The 19336-nt window shown below is 35.0% G+C and overlaps 1 protein-coding gene across 1 annotated transcript in view; it reads left to right on the top strand.

Annotated features, from left to right (window-relative positions):
* The window catches only part of FAM185A (family with sequence similarity 185 member A), a 76480-nt gene that overhangs the window by 39500 nt on the left and 17644 nt on the right, over positions 1-19336 (top strand). Inside the window, exons 5-7 of the mRNA XM_047097171.1 lie at positions 591-632; positions 13761-13856; positions 18978-19112. Coding sequence (XP_046953127.1) covers positions 591-632; positions 13761-13856; positions 18978-19112 — 273 coding nt within the window. The remainder of the gene's footprint in view (positions 1-590; positions 633-13760; positions 13857-18977; positions 19113-19336) is intronic.

Here is a 19336-nt window from a genome sequence, read left to right as displayed (position 1 = left end):
TTTTTCATTTATGGATTATAGAAGTATCATTATTTTTCATCCACGTTTCCCAGAGAGTATGGTGGTTTGTTTTGTAGTTATGCTAGAGAACATTAAGGTGGAATATTGGAAGAGAGTTTGTATAGATGACTAAAGCTAGTTATTTCAGAGTTTCAGCTAATTCTCTTATTAGCTTTGTACTACTGAGAAGAATTGCCAACAACAATAACAGTGTTATTAAATAATATTGTGAATATCCAACCATGTTATAGAAAACCATATATTATAATAGTTCATTTTTAGACTTTCCCTAATATATAAAATTGTCTTTTTTGGGGCGCCTGGGTGGCGCAGTCGGTTAAGCGTCCGACTTTAGCCAGGTCACGATCTCGCGGTCCGTGAGTTCGAGCCCCGCGTCAGGCTCTGGGCTGATGGCTCGGAGCCTGGAGCCTGTTTCCGATTCTGTGTCTCCCTCTCTCTCTGCCCCTCCCCCGTTCATGCTCTGTCTCTCTCTGTCCCAAAAATAAATAAACGTTGAAAAAAAAAAAAAAGAATTAAAAAAATAATAATAATAAAAAATAAAATTGTCTTTTTTTCTCTCTCTTTTGCAGGCAATATAACATTACACAGCAACATGGGCAACATCACAGTAGGTATGTGCTAAGCTGCTAGTTGGTAAATTTTGCATGCTTTTAAAAATAGTTATATTTGTGATATTTTATAAATAAAATCTGAAGTTTAGCTCATGAATCTGATATGTTCCTGATATGCAAGTCAAATATAGGCAGACCCAATGTATGAATATGTAAAATTGTTTCTGAAAATTCATTGACTCATCATCCTGTATATATTATATAATTATAGATTTGGTATCAATAAGAATAAAGTTAGAATTCTGATTTCACCACTTTCTTTTTTTAAAGTTTATTTATTTATTTGAGGGAGACAGAGACAGGGAGAGTGGGTGAAGGGCAGAGAGAGAGAGAGAGAGAGAGAGAAAGAGAAAGAATCCCAAGCAAGCTCTGCTTTGCCAGTGCAGAGCCCTATGGGGCTTGAATTCGTGAAACTACGAGATCATGACCTGAGCAAAATCAAAAGTTGGGACACTTAACTGACTGATTCACCCAGGTGCTCCTGATTTCACCACTTTCTATACATGGGCTAATTACTTAACTTCTCTGTGCTTCAATTTGCACATCTGAAAAAAATAGAAATTATAATAAGTACCTATTGTAGAGGGTTATTGTAAGAAGTGAGATCATATATATAAAGTACTTTAGCATGGTGTCTGACATATGGTAAAAATCCAATAAATAATTGTCATTTTAATTATTGTTCCAATCCCAGGCCAGAACTAATAGTGGCTAATGGTACTTAAGACCTCTTCACTACATGTGATGCTGTGCCTGTGGGAGAAAAGTTCAGCTTTCCAGATAGTTTAGATAGAGTTTTTCTCTATCCCAAGGAGCACCTGCTTACCTATAGGCAAAGGCATAAGAGTGGTGGTTGTTTTTAGGCCTTAGAGGGTTGGGAGTATGGATGGAAAATGAGGACCTTTGAGGGGAGGCTGTGGCTTATTGCCAGGATGAATGCCCGGGGCCTCTTGGCTTTGTCCTTTTCGATGGTTTAAATTTTTCCTTTCTTTGTACTGATTTTAATAGTGAACATGTCCATTAGTCCTTTGCACTATCACTCCTAGATTTTCTGACTTAAAGTACATATCTTTTTAAATAATTTTCCAGAGATTATAACTTTTATGTTCAATGAGGGACTAAGTTGAAAATAAAGGCTTCTTTCATGATAGTTGTAAATCATTTTAACTAAGACAAGACAGAAAGATTTACCTGTGTTCCAGTGGAAAATGGAGATTTACTGTTAACTATTCATGCCATTTCATCAGAGGACACACCTAAGTATAGTAAAGGAAGTTTCTAGTGTGAACAAAAAGGTATGCTGGTAAGAAGCTGAGCCAGCTGGGGAGAGAAAATGCTAGACATGGGTGGCATTTGTAGCATTAAGGCAAGTGGGGAAAGAAGAAGAATGTTGCAAAATGAGGCACAGGGAATTTCATTACCAACTAGAAGGCCTTTTAGGCAGATATGAATTTGAGGACTATTTATAATACAATATGATATGATCATGCTAGTATTATTCTTGGATGGAAATTTGAAACATAAATGAAAAACCCTTCTCTCTAAAAGTGGAAATAAATGGTTATTTATCCATACTGGAAAAGAATAGTAGTAGCAAGGATGAAATGAGCAGCAATTTACATCTCTGAAGATGGTTTCAAACTGTACAAATGATTAACATTATGAATTCTTGTTAATTTTTCATATGAACTTTTTCTCACTGTTAAGTACTAGAGGGATTTTAAGATGAAATGTTTTCTTTTTCTTTGATAAATCTCTGTCCACTCAAAGAAAATGACCTGAGTACAGTGTTAAGAACTATAATTTATAATTTTCTTTATCAAAATATAAATTGTGTCCATGGCTTTAGGTTGTTCTTAAAAATCCACAAATATATGAAGGTAAATAAAGCTTGAATTCTTATTTTGTAAATATCATTGATAAACTTTGAGTTTTATTTTGGAAGAATCTCTTACAATAAGAAAAAAAGTTTTACATTTGTTAAGTTATCATATTTTGATCTCTGGTAGTGTAGAAAAGTATAGACTTTAGAAATAGATTTGGTGGTAAATTTTGGTCCTACCATATATTAGCTGTGTGACTTTCTCAAATTACCAAGTCTCTGAGTTTGCATTTTTTTTTACATAAAATGGATGCCATTTACATAGCACAAGGTTGTTGAGATAATAATTAAAGTAGTACTAATAGCCTACTGTAGACTGAAAGCCTTACCAATAACACAGTCATTTAACACGTATTGTGTATGCTATATGCATTATATATTGTATTCTTACAATACAGTAAGCAAGGGAAAATAAAATGTTAAGAAAATCATTAGGAAGAGAAAATACATTTACAGTACTGTACTGTATATTTATAGAAAAAAATCCACTTTTGAGTGGCCCCACACAGTTCAAACCCATGTTGTTCAAGGGTCAACAGTATATAAAATACATCACAATGCATGGTAGTTATTCAATAAATTATCCCTCTCTTTCTCCTCTTCCAGTTTATTATCTATAATATAGAACAAGTCACTATGTTTTAAACTTAATTATTAAGGAAGTGTTCATTTCATAAATTCCTTTATTTCTTTCAATATCTATATTAATACTTTGGAAGAAAGGTATAAATTATGTCTTTATTTACTGCTCTCAAGATTCTGTTAACATTTGAAGACAACCTTGAGTATGGCAGTAACTAGTCAACATGTATTTATTGAGTGCCTGTTGTATCTCAGGAACTCTTTTAGGTACTGACCATAATATTGGTCAACAAAAACATAGTCTCCATGCTTACCTTCAGCCTGAGAAGAAAGACAATAAGCATGCAAATAACCAAAGATAACTTCAGATTGTGCAATGAATAAATAAGAGAGGGTAATAGGATAGAGAATGGGGAAAACAAAGTTACTTCAGTTAGTAATCAGGGAGGGTCTGAAGAAGGGACACTTGAACTCAAGCCAGAATAAAGGGAAAGAGGCTCATAAAATTTTGGATGCAGAGCTCCCCAGATAGAGGAGTAGCTAGCGCAAGCCCTGAAAATGGAATGGATCTATCATTTTCAAGATACAGATACAGAAGCAGAACTCGTGGAGAGTTGTGGGAGATAAGGTACATGAGGGCTAGATCATAGGGCCTTTGTAGACATTGCGAGAGTTGGGACTTAATTTCAGCTACAACAGGTGTTAGCAGGCAAGTAATATTTAATTTTTTTTTAAAGAGCAACCTAGCTGTTGTTTTGTAATGTACCAGAGAGTGCAAAAGTGGAAGCAGGTAACCAGAAAGCTTAATTTGTTTATCCATTCTCCTGTTGTTGGATACCTTGGCTATGTCTAATTTTTGGCATTTATAAATAAAACTGGTATGAACGTTCTTAGACAAGTCATTTTATGAAGACATATATGGATGATATATATTTTTTTCCCCTTCTTGGGTAAATACGTAGGAATAGAATCACTGATTTGAGTAGGTATGATAAACTTCCAGACTTTTCCCCCAAAGTTCCCTTTTACACTCCTTTCTACAACATATGACAATTCTAGTTGTTCCACATCCTCACCAACATTTTTGTCAGTCTTTTATTTTTTTTTATGTTTATTTATTTGTTTGAGAGAGAAAGAGAATGCCTGTTGTGTGCATACAGAAGAAAGGCAGAGACAGAATCCCAAGTAGGCTCCATGCTGTCAGCATAGAACCAAACAGAGGGTTCGAACTCACAAACCGTGAGATCATAACCTGAGCTGAAATCCAGAGTCAGCCACCCAACCACCTGGCACCCAGGTGCCCCTGTCAGTCTTCTAATTTTACTCGTGTGCAGTGGTATCCCTCTGGTATTATTTTACATTTCCCTGATGACTAATGATGTTCAGTACTTTTCATGCGCTTACTGCTTATTAATATATCTTTGTGAAATTTTGTTCAGGTCTTTTGCTCATTTATTTTTCAGTTGGATTGTCTTTTTGTTACTGAGTTGGAGGAGTTCTTTATATATTCTGGGAACAATCCTTTGTAACCTTGTTTTTCTGTATTTTCCCTCAGCCTGTGGCTTGCCTGGTCAGTCATTCTGTTTTCTTTCCTTTCCTTTCCTTTCCTTTCCTTTCCTTTCCTTTCCTTTCCTTTTCTTTTCTTTTCTTTTCTTTTTTCTTTTCTTTTCTTTTCTTTTCTTCTTTTCTTTTCTTTTCTTTTCTTCTTTTCCTTTTCTCTTCTCTTCTCTTCTCTTCTCTTCTCTTCTCTTCTCTTCTCTTCTTTCTTTTCTTTCTTTCGACTGAGAGAGTGTGGGCAGAGGGAGTGGGAGAGAGAGAATCTTAAAGCAGGCTCCACAGTCAACCTGACACGGGGCTCAATCTCACAACTGAAAACATGACCTGAGCCGAAATCAAGAGTTGGACACTTAACCAACCAACTGACCCACCCAGGTGCCCCTGTCTGTTCATTTTCTTAATGGTGTATTTGGATGAGAAGATTTCCATTTTGATGAAGTCTAATTTACCAATTATTTTTATGGCTATTGATTTCTGTGTCCTGAGAAATCTTTGGCTGCCTTCAATCATGAAGCTGTCCTATGTTTTCCTCTAGCAGCTTTCAAATTTTTGCTTTTACCTTTGATCAATCTCTAATTTTTGTGTTTAATCTGAGTCAGGAAATCCGGATTTATTTTTTCCCATCTGGATGTTATTGTTACATCACCATTTGTTGACAAAACTTTCTTTCTCCAATGTATTACTTCAGCATGTTTGTCTAGAATGAAATTACTGTATAAGTTAATAGATATTTTATTATTCTATTTTCTGTTTTGTCTGACTTTACATTCAGTAAGTGGTACTTTTCAAGGAATTTGTCTATTTTATCGCATTGTCACATTTGTTCACGTAATGCTGTGCAGAGTATTCCCTTATATTCCTGTTTATGCCTATAGGATCTGTAGTGGTATTTCTTTCCTCTTCATTGCTGATATTGATATATGTATTCTCTTTTTCTTGATTAATGAGGGTAGACTTTATTTTCAAAGAACCAACTTTTCACTTTGTTAGTATCTTTATTGTTTGTTTTCTGATGTATTAATTGATCTGCTCTTTATTTATTATGTTCTTTCTTTTATTAACTTGGAGTTTCCTTGCTCCTCTTTTTCTAGCTTCCTCAGATAAAACATTAGGTCAGTGATTTTAGACAGTTTTTTTTTTTTTAGAATTTTTGTTAATATTAGCATTTAAATTATAAGTCTGTTAAAGGCAGTGTATTCCCCACATTTTGCAATGTTGCATTTTTTTCTTCTATAATTTGGCTTTTGTAAATAATGCTACAGTAAACATCAGGGTACATGTATACCCTTGAGTTAATGTTTTTAATTAAGTTTTTATTTTAATTCCGGTATAGTTAATATACAGTGTTATATTAGTTTCAGCTGTACAAAATACTGATACAACAGTTTCATACATCACCTAGTGCTCATCACAAGTGCACTTCTTAATTCCCATCACCTATTTCTCTCATCCTTCTACACACCTCCTCTTTGGTAACCATCAATATGTTCTCTATAATTAAGAGTCTGTGTCTTGGTTTGTCTCTCTCGCTCTTTTTTTTTTCTTTGCTCATTTGTTTTGCGTCTTAAATTCCACATATGAGTGAAATTGTATGGTATTTGTCTTTTTCTGACTTATTTTATTTTTTTAAATTTTATTTTTTATTTTTTTACATTTACATCCAAATTAGGTAGCATATAGTGCAACGATGATTTCAAGAGTAGATTCCTTAGTGCCCTTACCCATTTAGCCCATCCCCCCTCCCACAACCCCTCCAGTAACCCTCTGTTTGTTCTCCATGTTTATGAGTCTCTTCTGTTTTGTCCCCCTCTCTGTTTTTATATTATTTTTGTTTCCCTTCCCTTATGTTCATCTGTTTTGTCTCTTAAAGTCCTCATATGAATGAGGTCATATGATTTTTGTCTGTCGCTGACTGACTCATTTCACTTAGCATAATGCCCTCCAGTTCCATCCATATAGTTGCAAATGGCAAGATTCCATTCTTTTTGGTTGCCGAGTAATACTCCATTGTATATATACACCACATCTTCTTTGTCCATTCATCCATCGATGGACATTTGGGCTCTTTCCATACTTTGGCTATTGTTAATAGTGCTGCTATAAACATGGGGGTGCATGTGTCCCTTCGAAACAGCACACCTGTATCCCTTGGATAAATGCCTAGTAGTGCAATTGCTGGGTCATAGGGTAGTTCTGTTTTTAGTTTTTTGAGGAACCTCCATACTGTTTTCCAGAGTGGCTGCACCAGCTTGCATTCCCACCAACAATGCAAAAGAGATCCTCTTTCTCCGCATCCTTGACAACATCTGTTGTTGCTTGAGTTGTTAAAGTTAGCCATTCTGACAGGTGTAAGGTGGTATCTCATTGTGGTTTTGATTTGTATTTCCCTGATGATGAGTGATGTTGAGCATTTTTTCATGTGTCAGTTGGCCATCTGGATGTCTTCTTTGGAGAAGTGTCTATTCATGTCTTTTGCCCATTTCTTCACTGGATTATTTGTTTTTTGGGTGTTGAGTTTGAGAAGTTCTTTATAGATTTTGGATACTAATCCTTTATCTGATATGTCATTTGCAAATATCTTCTCCCATTCTGTCGGTTGCCTTTTAGTTTTGTTGATTGTTTCCTTCACTGTGCAGAAGCTTTTTGTTTTGATGAGGTCCCAGTAATTCATTTTTGCTTTTGTTTCCCCTGCTTCCGGAGACGTGTTGAGTAAGAAGTTGCCACAGGCGAGGTCAAAGTGGTTTTTGCCTGCTTTTTCCTCGAGGATTTTAATGGCTTCCTGTCTTACATTGAAGTCTTTCATCCATTTTGAGTTTATTTGTCTTTATTCCATTGGATATTCTTTCCTGCTTTGTCAAAGATTAGTTGGCCATACATTGTGGGTCCATTTCTGGGTTCTCTATTCTGTTCCATTGATCTGAGTGTCTGTTCTTGTGCCAGTACCATACCATCTTGATGGTTACAGCTTTGTAGTATAGCTTGAAGTCTGGGATTGTGATGCCTCCTGCTTTGGTTTTCTTTTTCAAGATTGCTTTGGCTATTCGGGGTCTTTTCTGGTTCCATACAAATTTTAGGATTATTTGTCCTAGCTCTGTGAAGAATGCTGGTGTTATTTTGATAGGGATTGCATTGAATATGTAGATTGCTTTGGGTAGTATCGACATTTTAACAATATTTGTTCTTCCTATCCAGGAGCATGGAATCTTTTTCCATTTTTTTGTGTCTTCTTTGATTTCTTCCATAAGCTTTCTGTAGTTTTCAGTGTATAGATTTTTCACCTCTTTGGTTAGATTTATTCCTAGGTATTTTATGGTTTTTGGTGCAACTGTAAATGGGATCGATTCCTTGATTTCTCTTTCTGTTGCTTCATTGTTGGTGTATAGGAATGCAACTGATTTCTGTGTGTTGATTTTATATCCTGCAACTTTGCTGAATTCAGGAATCAATTCTAGCAGTATTTTGGTGGAATATTTTGGGTTTTCCATATAGAGTATCATTTGACTGACTTATTTAGCTTAGCATTGTACTCTAGCTCCATCCCTATTGTTGCAAATGGCAAGAATTCATTCTTTTTCATGGCTGAGTAATATTCCTTTATTTATATATGTACACCACATCTTCTTTATCCATTCATCTATCAGTGGACACTGGGCTGCTTCCATAATTTGGCTATTGTAAATAATGCTGCTATAAACATAAAGGTACATATATCCCTTTAAATTAGTATTTTTTTGTATTTTGGGGGTAGATACCCAGTAGTGTGATTACTGGATCATAGGGTAGTTCCATTTTTAACTTTTTGAGGCACGTCCATACTGGTTTCCACAGTGGCTACACCAGTTTGCATTCCCACCGACAGTGCAAGAAGGTTCCTTTTTCTCCGCATCTTCACCAACACCTGTTGTTTCTTGTGTTTTTGATGTTAGCCATCTGACAGGTGTGAGGTAGTTTTGGTTTACATCTCATTGTAGTTTTGGTTTACATTTCCCCAATGATGAATGATGATGAGCACCTTTTAAGTGTCTGTTGGCCATCTGGATGTCTTCTTTCTATAAATTTCTTTTCATGTCTCCTGCCCATTTTTTAATTGGATTATTTGGGTTTTTGGTGTTGACATGTGTAAGTTCTTCATATATTTTGGATACTAACCCTTTATCAGATAAGTCATTTGCAAATATCTTCTCCCGTTTAGGTTGCCTTTTAGTTTTGTTGATTATTTCCTTTACTGTACAGAATGCTTTTATTTTGATGTAGTCCCAATAGCTTATTTTTGCTTTTATTTCCCTTGCCTCAGGAGACATATCTAGGAAAGTGTTGCTATGGCTTATGTGAGAGAAATAAATGCCTGTGCTCTTTTCTAGGATTTTCATGGTTTCAAGTCTTACATTTAGGTCTATAATTCATTTTGAATTTATTTTTGTGTATAGTGTAAGAAAGTGGTCTAGTTTCATTCTTTTACATGCAGTTGTCCAGTTTTCCCAACTGAAATTTATTGAAGAGACTGTCTTTCCTCCTTTTTCAAAGATTAATTGACCATATAATTATGGGTTTATTTCTGGTTTTTCTAATCTGTTCCATTGATCTATGTGTCTGTTTTTGCATTAGTACCATACTATTTGATACTGTAGCTATGTAATATAACTTGAAGGCTGGAATTGTGATATCTGAAGCTTTGCTTTTCTTTTTCAAGATTGCTTTGGCTATTCAAGGTCTTTTGTGGTTCCATACAAATTTTAGGATCATTTGTTCTAGTTCTGTGAAATGTTGCATTTTAAAAATCATCCTTTAGAAGATTTTTAATTGTGCTTTTGATTTCTTCTTTGATCTTTAGAAGTCTATTTTTAAATTTTTGTATATTTAAGATTTTTATAGATCTCTTATTTTATTGGTTTCTAACTAAATTCCATTCTGGTCAGAGAAAATTCTTTATGTGATTTCAGTGTTGTTGTTGTTGTTTTACATTTATTGCAGTTTATTTTATCATTCAGCAACATATGGTTCTATCTTGTGAATTTTTGTATCACATGCCATTGAAATGAGCATACGGTATAATACATTCTTGGGGGGTCTTAGCTGTTCTATAAGTTGCTGAGAGGGGGTTGTTAAATTTTTCAATGAATTCTGTCAGCTTTACATTTGGTTTTTGAATCTCTGTTATTTATGATATTCATATTCATGATTGTTATGGCTGTATGTTGAATTAACCCTTTTATCATTACAAACTGCCCTGCTTTATCTCAGGTAATATTTTGTGTCTTGAATTTTCTTCATCTAATGATGAAAACACTCTTCACTTCTTATGCTTAATATTAGTAATAATAAAGGCACTCTTGCCTTCTTATGCTTAATGTTAGCATGGTATATATTTTTCTATTCATTTACTTTCAGTCTATCTGTTTAAAAATCCTCTTTCATAGACAGCGTAGTTGGCACTTACTTTTTAAAGTTCATTTTGCAAACTTTTAATTGGAGGATATAGTCCATTAACATTTAATATAATTATTGATATGGTTGGATATGTGTCTACCATTTTATTTTATTTTGTATTTTCTATTTTTTGCTTTTTGCCTTTATCAATTAATTTGATATATTTCAGAATTGCATTTTAATTTTCCTTTTGACTTTTTATTTATGCCTCTTTACATGACGTTTTAGCAGAGTTTCTAGTAATTTCAATATAGAAACTTAACTTTTCACAGTCTATTTAGAATTAATATTATGCCATTTTGTATTATGTCAAATAGATTCATTTATCCACTCCTGTCCTTTGCAATATAGGTTGTCTTACATCTACATATATTATAAAGTTATATAGTATTATCAAGTTGGAATATTAGGAGACTTCAGATTATTTAAGTATTATCCTGATTTCAGGATAATAGATGAAGTATTTTTCCCATGATTCCTTTATTTAGAGAATATTTGTAATTCAGGTCAAAGGAGTTTAGACAATATAATTGATCAGATTCTTAAGTGATCTCATCAGTCATTTGGATTTTGTATACACATTATCACTCACCTCCCAAAACCCTGTACTTCCTAGTTTCCGTAACACCGATCTCTCTCAGAAGCTGAAGTGATATAAAAATTTTGATTATGTATATCAGAACCAGGGTTTTCCTTGGATTCATATTTTTTAAAAAAATGCCTTTTTTCTGGAACACCAGATCATCTTCTATTTAAAGTGAGTCAACAGGACAAGGCAAAGCTTGATAATAGATAACAGTAAGATAGAAGTATAATAGAGTTGTTCACCTCGCTTTACTTTCTTTGCCTTATGTTGCCCTTTTTTTTTTTTTTTTTTAATTTTAGGGAGAGAGAGAGAAAGAGTGCAAGTGGGGGAGAGGGGCAGAGGTAGAGAGAGAGAGAGAGAGAGAGAGAGAGAATCCCAAGCAGGCCCCATGCTCAGTTTGGAGCCTGATGTGGGGCTCAGTGCAATGACCCTGGGATCCTGACCTGAGCCAAAATCAAGAATTGGACACTCATTGGACTGAGCCACCCAGACACCTCCTCCTTTTCTTTTTAATTTATATGTGTTGCCTTTTTTGGAAGGCACTGCCAGAAGCCATGTACTAGTAATTTTATCTTTAAAAAAAGAAATATGTTCATGTTTGAGGCAGGGAGTGGGGTGGTTTGCCTTGTCTGTTCTTTAAAGCCCAGCCTCCTGTATGTTCCCTCCCTACAGAATAACAAGCAGGGCACTAATTTAGAAAGCTTTACATGAAGTGACCTTAAAATTCTGCCTTTGCAAATCCTTTGTGTCCAATATATGAAATTTGTTCCTTGTTCATGCAATTAGTGTATCTTTGGAAGTGTAGGAATTAAGTTGCAGAAATGAAAAAATACCTTTTGTGTTGCTGTTCCTTAGTATCTACATGTTGAAACTTAAGGTAAAGTGATAAAAAAAAAATTCAGAAAATCTTTCTGAACGTGTTTGACCATTTTGAGAGAATTCTCCCATTATCTGAAAGAAAATGGCAAAATTTGGAATTTTAGCCTTTCAAGTAGTTATTATTCTTTGCTGTTAGCTAAATGTATATTACAAATAGCTTCTTTTTTTTTTTTTTTTTTTGGTTGTATGTAGTGATTAACTGGTAGTTGACATCATTTTTTCCTGATTGTATCTGTAATTTTCTGGGAAAACTCAAATCAAACAAGATCTTTGTCCAAAATTGGGATGATAGAAGACTCTCTGTGAGAGTCTACTTATTGCAAACATTACCTGGATTAATGATTTCTGTTCACTTCTTAATCACCCACCCTCTAATGTATATTTCCCTTAAGGCTTCTTCCAAGACTTATAGAATTTACCCATTATGTGAATTTCCAAAACAAAAATGAAATTTTTTAGAGAAAGCCTTAATTTGATTCTTGAGAATTAATTTTTAGTTCCAGTTATGTGTATTATAGAAAACAAAAGAAAATTAGTGTTTGTTTTGCTCCATAGCTTTTTAAATATCACTTTTGCTTTCTCTTTTGAAAACATATCTTGAGTTTTAATTTTTTTTAAACAGTCTCCAAGGAATTGGCCATTATCAGAGCTCAAGACTGATAACATGAGGATGTAATTACTCAGTGGCTTATGAGAAAATTATTTAGCTCTTGTTTATTTCCCATTGGGATGGGGGGAGAAGTGAAAAGTACTGTTTATTAGCCTCATGAAAATCTTGTGTTTTTAGCCCCCTAGAGAAAGCAAGAAATCAAACTAATGTTTCAAATATTTTACTTCATTCAACCTGGGATAATACACACATTGTGTAGTCCACATTTTTTTAACCACAGTATATTTTTACTTGGCTTCTTTTAGGATGCAGTAAGAGGTTATAAAAAAGGAATTTCTGTTGGTAACTGAGGAGAGAGATATTCCTCTTTGCCCAACTATTCTATGTCATTTATCACTAGTGACTTAATTTCCCAGCATCAGTGTTTACTTTTTATACTTAAAAATTAAATAAATTGGGTCTGATAAAGGGCAATTTTCAGTATAGATTACAGATAATTATTATAAATTATCTTGGGGTCAGATTTTAACCAGCTTATTCCCAAGTTGTTTTCTTTATTTGGGGTCCTTTAAAACTTGAAAGAAAAATGTCTAGTATATGAATGTTTTTTCTCCACATTTTATTAAAAATATAATATAATTTTTGGCATTACTTTCACCACACTCCCTATTTTGTTTTCACTTTGAAGTAGTAAACTTCCTAATAAAAGTTCCTGATAAAATAAGCTTTTTAAGAGGCCTTTCTAAAACAAATATGCTTTGGCCTTTCTCAGGGCAGGTAAATTAAAAGGTTCAGTTGCTATAGTTGAGGAGGAAAGGGAAGCTACTTAGTGCTGACTCTTCAACATCTTTCACTTACTTCTTTAACTTTATCAGCTTTTTCTTCAACTTGAAATGTTGGTTTTTTGAAAACTAGGGTCAATGACGACTGAGAAATTTGAGTGTCAAATCAGAACCACTGAATTCTGATTTTCTTCTCCTGACTTAATAATATCTGTTTAATTCCAAATACTTGAAATATTTAGATATAAACAAGCTTCACCCATTCTTTAAGTGACTCCCTTTTCCTCCATTTCTGCCCCCTAAGAAATGCAACAAAGTCTTATCTAAAGTAATCTTTCACTGTTACAGTACTTTTTTAGCACTAGCAAATTTGTTAAAAGGAGAAAACATCAAAAGTTTTTATTTTTGTTAACTTAGCTACCACTTCTACGTGTCTGTACATGAGATAAAATTCTTTAGTAAATATTGAAAGTTGAGAATAAACTAAATATATCAATGGTGCTTAATAGTCTTGGCTGTCAAGGATCTACTGCTTGCATACTGTCCTTACTATATATTAGTTTGCAGAATAAACATGTTTATCAATAAGTTATGCAGGTTACTATAGATAGGGATTTTTTGTTAGTTATCTAGGTATAGATTTGTAGATTTCTGATACTGATTTCATTTTTAAGTGAAAGATGGCATAATTATGAGGAAAATACAGAACCTTGCAAGACTCTTAGTGCCTTATCCTAATGCTGAAGCAGAGCCTTTTATTTCAAATTTTTCATTTCAGTTACTACAATAAGAATGATTATGGGTTTTTTTTCTTTTTTCCTAGATTCATCCTCTGGATGTCTAAAGGCCTCAACTCATCTGGGTGCAATAGATGTTTACGTCAGCCAACTAGGGAAAGTGGAGTTAAAATCTCATGAAGGTTAGCCAAGTGGAATGTTTTATTTTGACATATGGTGTACGGAAGGTTTTATGTAACATCTAGGAAACAGATGGTCAGATTATCTGTATTGACATCGTGAGCTCAAGAAGATTTCTTCTGATAGAACTTGATTTAAAGATTGACTGGAGGGGGTACTGGCTGGCTCAGTCAGTGGAGCATGCGACTCTTGATCTCAGGGTTGTGAGTTCTAGCCCTACGTTGGATATAGAAATTGCTTAAAAATAAAATCTCTAAAAAGAAAAAAAAATAAAGACTGATTTGAAACAGATGGCCATAAATACTATCATTCCCTTTGTAGTGCAAACAAAAATGTTACAATAGGGGCGCCTGGGTGGATCAGTTGGTTGAGCGTCTGACTTCAGCTCAGGTCATGATCTCGCAGTTGACAAGTTTGAGCCCCACGTCGGGCTCTGTGCTGACAGCTCAGAGCCTGGAGCCTGGTTCGGATTCTGTGTCTCCCTCTCTCTCTGCCTCTCCCCTGCTCATGCTCTCTCTCTGTCTCAAAAATAAAGATAAATATTAAAAAAAAAATTTTTTTAATGTTACAATATATTGACTGTTACTGTGGAATTGTTAGTGTTTTGGGTTTTTCAATTTGGTTTTATGTCTGAAATAGAATATCCTTTTGAGTGAAAATGCTCCCATACATTCTTTTGGAAGCTTTTCTACCCTCATGTAAGAGGACCTTCTTGAAGAGAAGAATTTCTCTTGAAAGAGAAGATTTCTCTTGAAAGAGAAATCTTTGCAAAGTATGATCCCAAAATAAAGGTATCACCAGGAAGTTCCTCTAACGTGATTGTTGACTTAGTATTAAGACTAGTATGACATGTCTCTTTGTATATATTTCTGTTACAAATAACTTTTCTAAGAATCCAAGTATTTCACTAAAAATACATTTTTTAGTCACGTGAAGACTGAATACAAGTCTTTGTGTACATGGTGCCAAGTGGCTCAGATACTTGAAATAGCTTTCCCATAGGGGCTGAAGTGGCCTGTGTACAGAAAGTTCAGAAACATAGCTCTGTTTATTATTTGTTTGTTTGCTTTTGTTTGTTTTTGTTTTTTGTTTTAAAGTTTCATTTATTTATTTTGAGAGAGAGAGAACAAGCAGCAGAGGGGCAGAGAGAGGGAGAGAGAATCCCAAGCAGGCTCTACACCACCAGCGTGGAGCCTGATGCAGGGCTGGATCTCATGAACCTTGAGATAATGACCTGATCCAAAATCAACAGTCAGATGCTTAGCTGACTGAGCCCAGCTGCCCTGAAAAACATAGCTCTGTTTAAAAATTGTTTGGGGCGCCTGGGTGGCGCAGTCGGTTAAGCGTCCGACTTCAGCCAGGTCACGATCTCGCGGTCCGTGAGTTCGAGCCCCGCGTCAGGCTCTGGGCTGATGGCTCAGAGCCTGGAGCCTGTTTCTGATTCTGTGTCTCCCTCTCTCTCTGCCCCTCCCCCGTTCATGCTCTGTCTCTCTCTGTCCCAAAAATAAATAAACATTGAAAAAAAAAAAAATTGTTTTAAGTAGGGGCGCCTGGGTGATTCAGTCAGTTAAACATCCAGCTTGGGCTCAGGTCATGATCTTGTGGTTCATGAGTTCAAGCCCTGCATTGGCTGCCCAGGCAGCTCAGAGCCTGGAGCCTACTTCAGATTTTGTGTCTCCCTCTCTCTCTGCCCCTCTCCTGATCATGCACTGTCTGTCTGTCTGTCTGTCTCTCACTCTCTCTCTGTCTCTCTCAAAAGTAATTAAACATTTAAAAAAAAATTTTTTTTAATAAAGTCTAGAAGATCTTGCATATTGGCCAGAACAGAGTTATATGTATAACAAGGAAAATACTTCCTTACAGAAACCGGTTATTCCTGATGTTAGCAATATTTTTGGTCATGTCGGTTTAATACTTTTTTGTGCAACAAGGCTCTCTTTTCAGAGTGTCAAAATAAAACTACAAACACAGAAGCCTGAAACAGAAGGTTTTTTGCTGACACACAGGTGTGATTTGATTTTGCAAGATCACATTTTTTTTCCTTTAAAATAGGATAATATTGTGTTCTCTCTAAATTTCTGAGATCTTCAGTAATGCCATTCAGGGTATTTTGTAAGTGCTATAAAAGTCATATAGGGGCGCCTGGGTGGCTCAGTCAGTTAAGCGTCCGACTTCAGCTCAGGTCATGATATCATGGTCCGGGAGTTTGAGTCCCGCGTCGGGCTCTGTGCTGTCAGCACAGAACCTGGAGCCTGCTTCAGATTCTGTGTCCCCCTCTCTCTCTGCCCCTCCCCTGCATATGCTCTGTCTCTCCCTGTCTCAAAAATAAATAAAAACATTAAAAAAAATTTTTTTAAGTCATATAATGCATTCTCTTATTATGAAGGCCCAAAGAGAAAAATGTAAACCATTGCTAATTTAATGTAACTAGTAACAGAGTAAAAACAGAGTTTTGAATAAGTAGCTCTTATATGAAAGTTATTTCCTGTTTTGTGTATGGATGGGCAAAAAGATAAAATAAACAAAAATATTGTTAATCTTCACTTAAAATACTCTTGAGCATTATTTGGAATGTTATTCCAGTAACCTATTGAAATAGCATATGATGTAACAAAATTTGATTAGGATTATAACTTCGTGTTTTTTCCTATTGGAAATGGCATGAAGCTTAAAGATAACTGGAAACAAAAATTTCTGTCAGGTCTTTTAATTACACTTGGGAACAGTAACTTTTTAGAGTAATGGAAAATTATTCAGGATTCTGTTGCTTAATGGTTAGTAAAGACATCTAGAATCCTTTCCAACTCTGCTGCTATCTTGCTGTAGGGTTCGGGAGCCAACCCCTTGAGTCTCTTAGATGTTCTTCATTTTGCCATGCAAAAAAGAATGTTGCATGCTTGTTTTCTCTTCCTATGAGTTAACATGATGACCTTATTAATTCTTTCAAAGAGGCCATGTTTAATAGGCTTAAGAGTCAGACCTGCATCTCAGTACTTACTTTTCCATTTAAAATTTGTCCTTGATAAAACCACTGTTCTTAATATAGTATGTCTTCAGTAAATGGTACAATTAGTATTAGTTCACCTTTTAATTTTAAAAAATGGTATTGAGGGGTACATGGGTGGCTTAGTTGGTTAAGCATCCGACTCTTGATCACAGCTCAGGTCTCAATCTCAGGGTCATGAGTTCAAGCCCCGAGTTGGCTTAAACTTTATTTAAGTAGGCTCCATGACCAGTGTGGATTGATGTCAGTAACCATGAAAATAGTTTATGAAGTGAAAGAGGTTGAAGATATAGCAAGAGTTCTCTTTTCTAAACAATATAGTGTAAAGATGGGAGATTTGGAAAATTTTTCAAGTCATGAGAATTCTTTCACAGACAGTAATGGAGTTTTGGTAGTGATGATTTTTGTTTTTAAGAATGTGGAGAAAGATAAGGATAGAGCTAGTTGCATTGCTTAACATTTGTTTTAATTTTTTAAGAAATTATGTTCATATATTTATTTTTTGAGGGAGAGAGAGAGAGAGAGCACGAGCAAGCGGGGTAGGGATAGAGAGAGAGGAAAAGAAAAATCCCAAGCAGGCTCTGTTCTGTCAGTTCAGAGCCCATTGTGGTCCTCTAACTCATGAACTGTGAGATCATGACCTGAGCTGAAACTTAAGAGTCAGACGCTTAACCAACTGAGCCACCCAGGCGCCCCTATTTTGCTTAACATTTTTAAAGCTCTCACATATTTAACATCGCTTTTTCACTTAAAAACAGAAAAAAGTGTTCATAAAATTACCACATTTGATTTGTTTAGAGATAAAAAGTCCTAGAAAAAGGTTTTAAAAATCTACTTTTTGTTAACTTAAATCCCTCATATCTGTTGTTATGGGGAATCTCCGGTCAGTAGTTTACATTTAAATCTTGAAAAGCAATTTGTTTTTTAAATAATATAACCCAGTTGTAGTGACATACCTTATTTCCCCCCTTTTTGAGAGATGATTATGAGAGTTTATCAGTTTTAGCTCAGACTTTCCAGCTTCAGTTAGGAATGCTGAGAAGATATGAAATTAGGGAAACTTAATCTGATGCTAACCAAACTAAAAGACAAACAGTGACCCATAAATAAGTGCATTTTAAAAGGAATCTTTGCAACATTCACAATGAAAGTCGTCCTGACCACTTTTGTCCACAGAGGAAATGGACCTAATGCTTTATGACAGGGGTCTCTTACTTATTTTATTTGACTTATGAGAAACAGAGAAAGAAAAACTTCTGAAGCAGGAGTGTGTTAATGAATTTGCACTGCAACCCCAACAGATGTAATTGTTTTGGAAAATTATTACTTAGCTAACAGAGTACTTTTTCTTATTTCCTCCTTTAAAAGCTTAAATTACTATAAGATTGTAGTGGAAATAAAGTTGAATGTCTTGTCTCATACACAAAAAGACTGATATCCATTGAAAAGAAACATGAGTCAGTTGAAATTCAAATGTTCCCTTTTTTATTATTGTTATTTCCTCCATTCCACCCCACCCCCCACCCCAACATACACACACAGGTTACAACTGAAAACACAAGAGTTTAGGATTCTAGTTGTGTCATAGTGATCCGTGAAAACCGAAGTCCTAAAATATGATGAGGTAGCAGTATGTGCAATACCACAGTGGTTATGAGCATGGGCCCTGTTGTCATTGAAGTGAATCTAGTTTGCAACACTAGTGCTATTGGGAACTTGAGCAAGTAAAATTGGGATTACAATAATAACTTATAAAGTTGACATGTAGATTAGAAGAGATAACCTAATTAAGCTGTTTTGCTCTCAGCAAATGCTCAATTAATGGTAAATACTGTTTACAAACTACATGTGTAGTACACTACACTTTTCTGATATTGGGTGAGCTGACGAGATAGAGCTCTTGGCAGAAGGAGTTCATAATGTTCTAATGACCCATACCTTTGACAAGAATTACTGTGAATGCCTTGGGAGTAAGGAAAAGGCACTGCTGTTTAAATAAAATATGCCAAGGAGTAAAGACAGGGTTCTAGGAGCAATGCTGCCCTTTCAATCATTTTCCAAATAGCCCTTGGTACTTTTGATTTCTTTGCATTAATAAACTTGTTTAAATTTATTACAGGCTCTATTCTTGTCAAGGTCGCATCTTCTCTTCAAGCTCGTTTAGAGTTATCAGGGAAAGAGGTTGACGTGAACTCAGAAGTCCATGTTCAAGAAATGGCTGAAGCTCATAAAGATGATGGTGTAATAATTACTGGTAAGGGTGCTGCGTTTTACTATGTAAGGTGAATAGTCATCTGTACATGAGTAGAAATATGGTATACATAACTGCAGTTTTAGTCTTTTATTCCTTTACACTGTCACATTTTGGTGTTTTGATACTCTTTTCTTCCAACTGCTTATCGGTAGCACAATGCAGACATTTAATTTGAACTATTCACTAACCTGTCATTGGATAAAAGCCATTTAAAATATTTTTCT

The sequence above is a fragment of the Lynx rufus genome, unplaced genomic scaffold (assembly GCF_022079265.1).
Source record: "Lynx rufus isolate CCGP_SWC_20201006 ecotype Redwood Valley unplaced genomic scaffold, mLynRuf1.p SCAF_4, whole genome shotgun sequence".
Lineage (NCBI taxonomy): Eukaryota > Metazoa > Chordata > Mammalia > Carnivora > Felidae > Lynx > Lynx rufus.
Note: the sequence above shows the minus strand (reverse complement) of the source record. Positions and strands in the feature narration are given on the sequence as shown.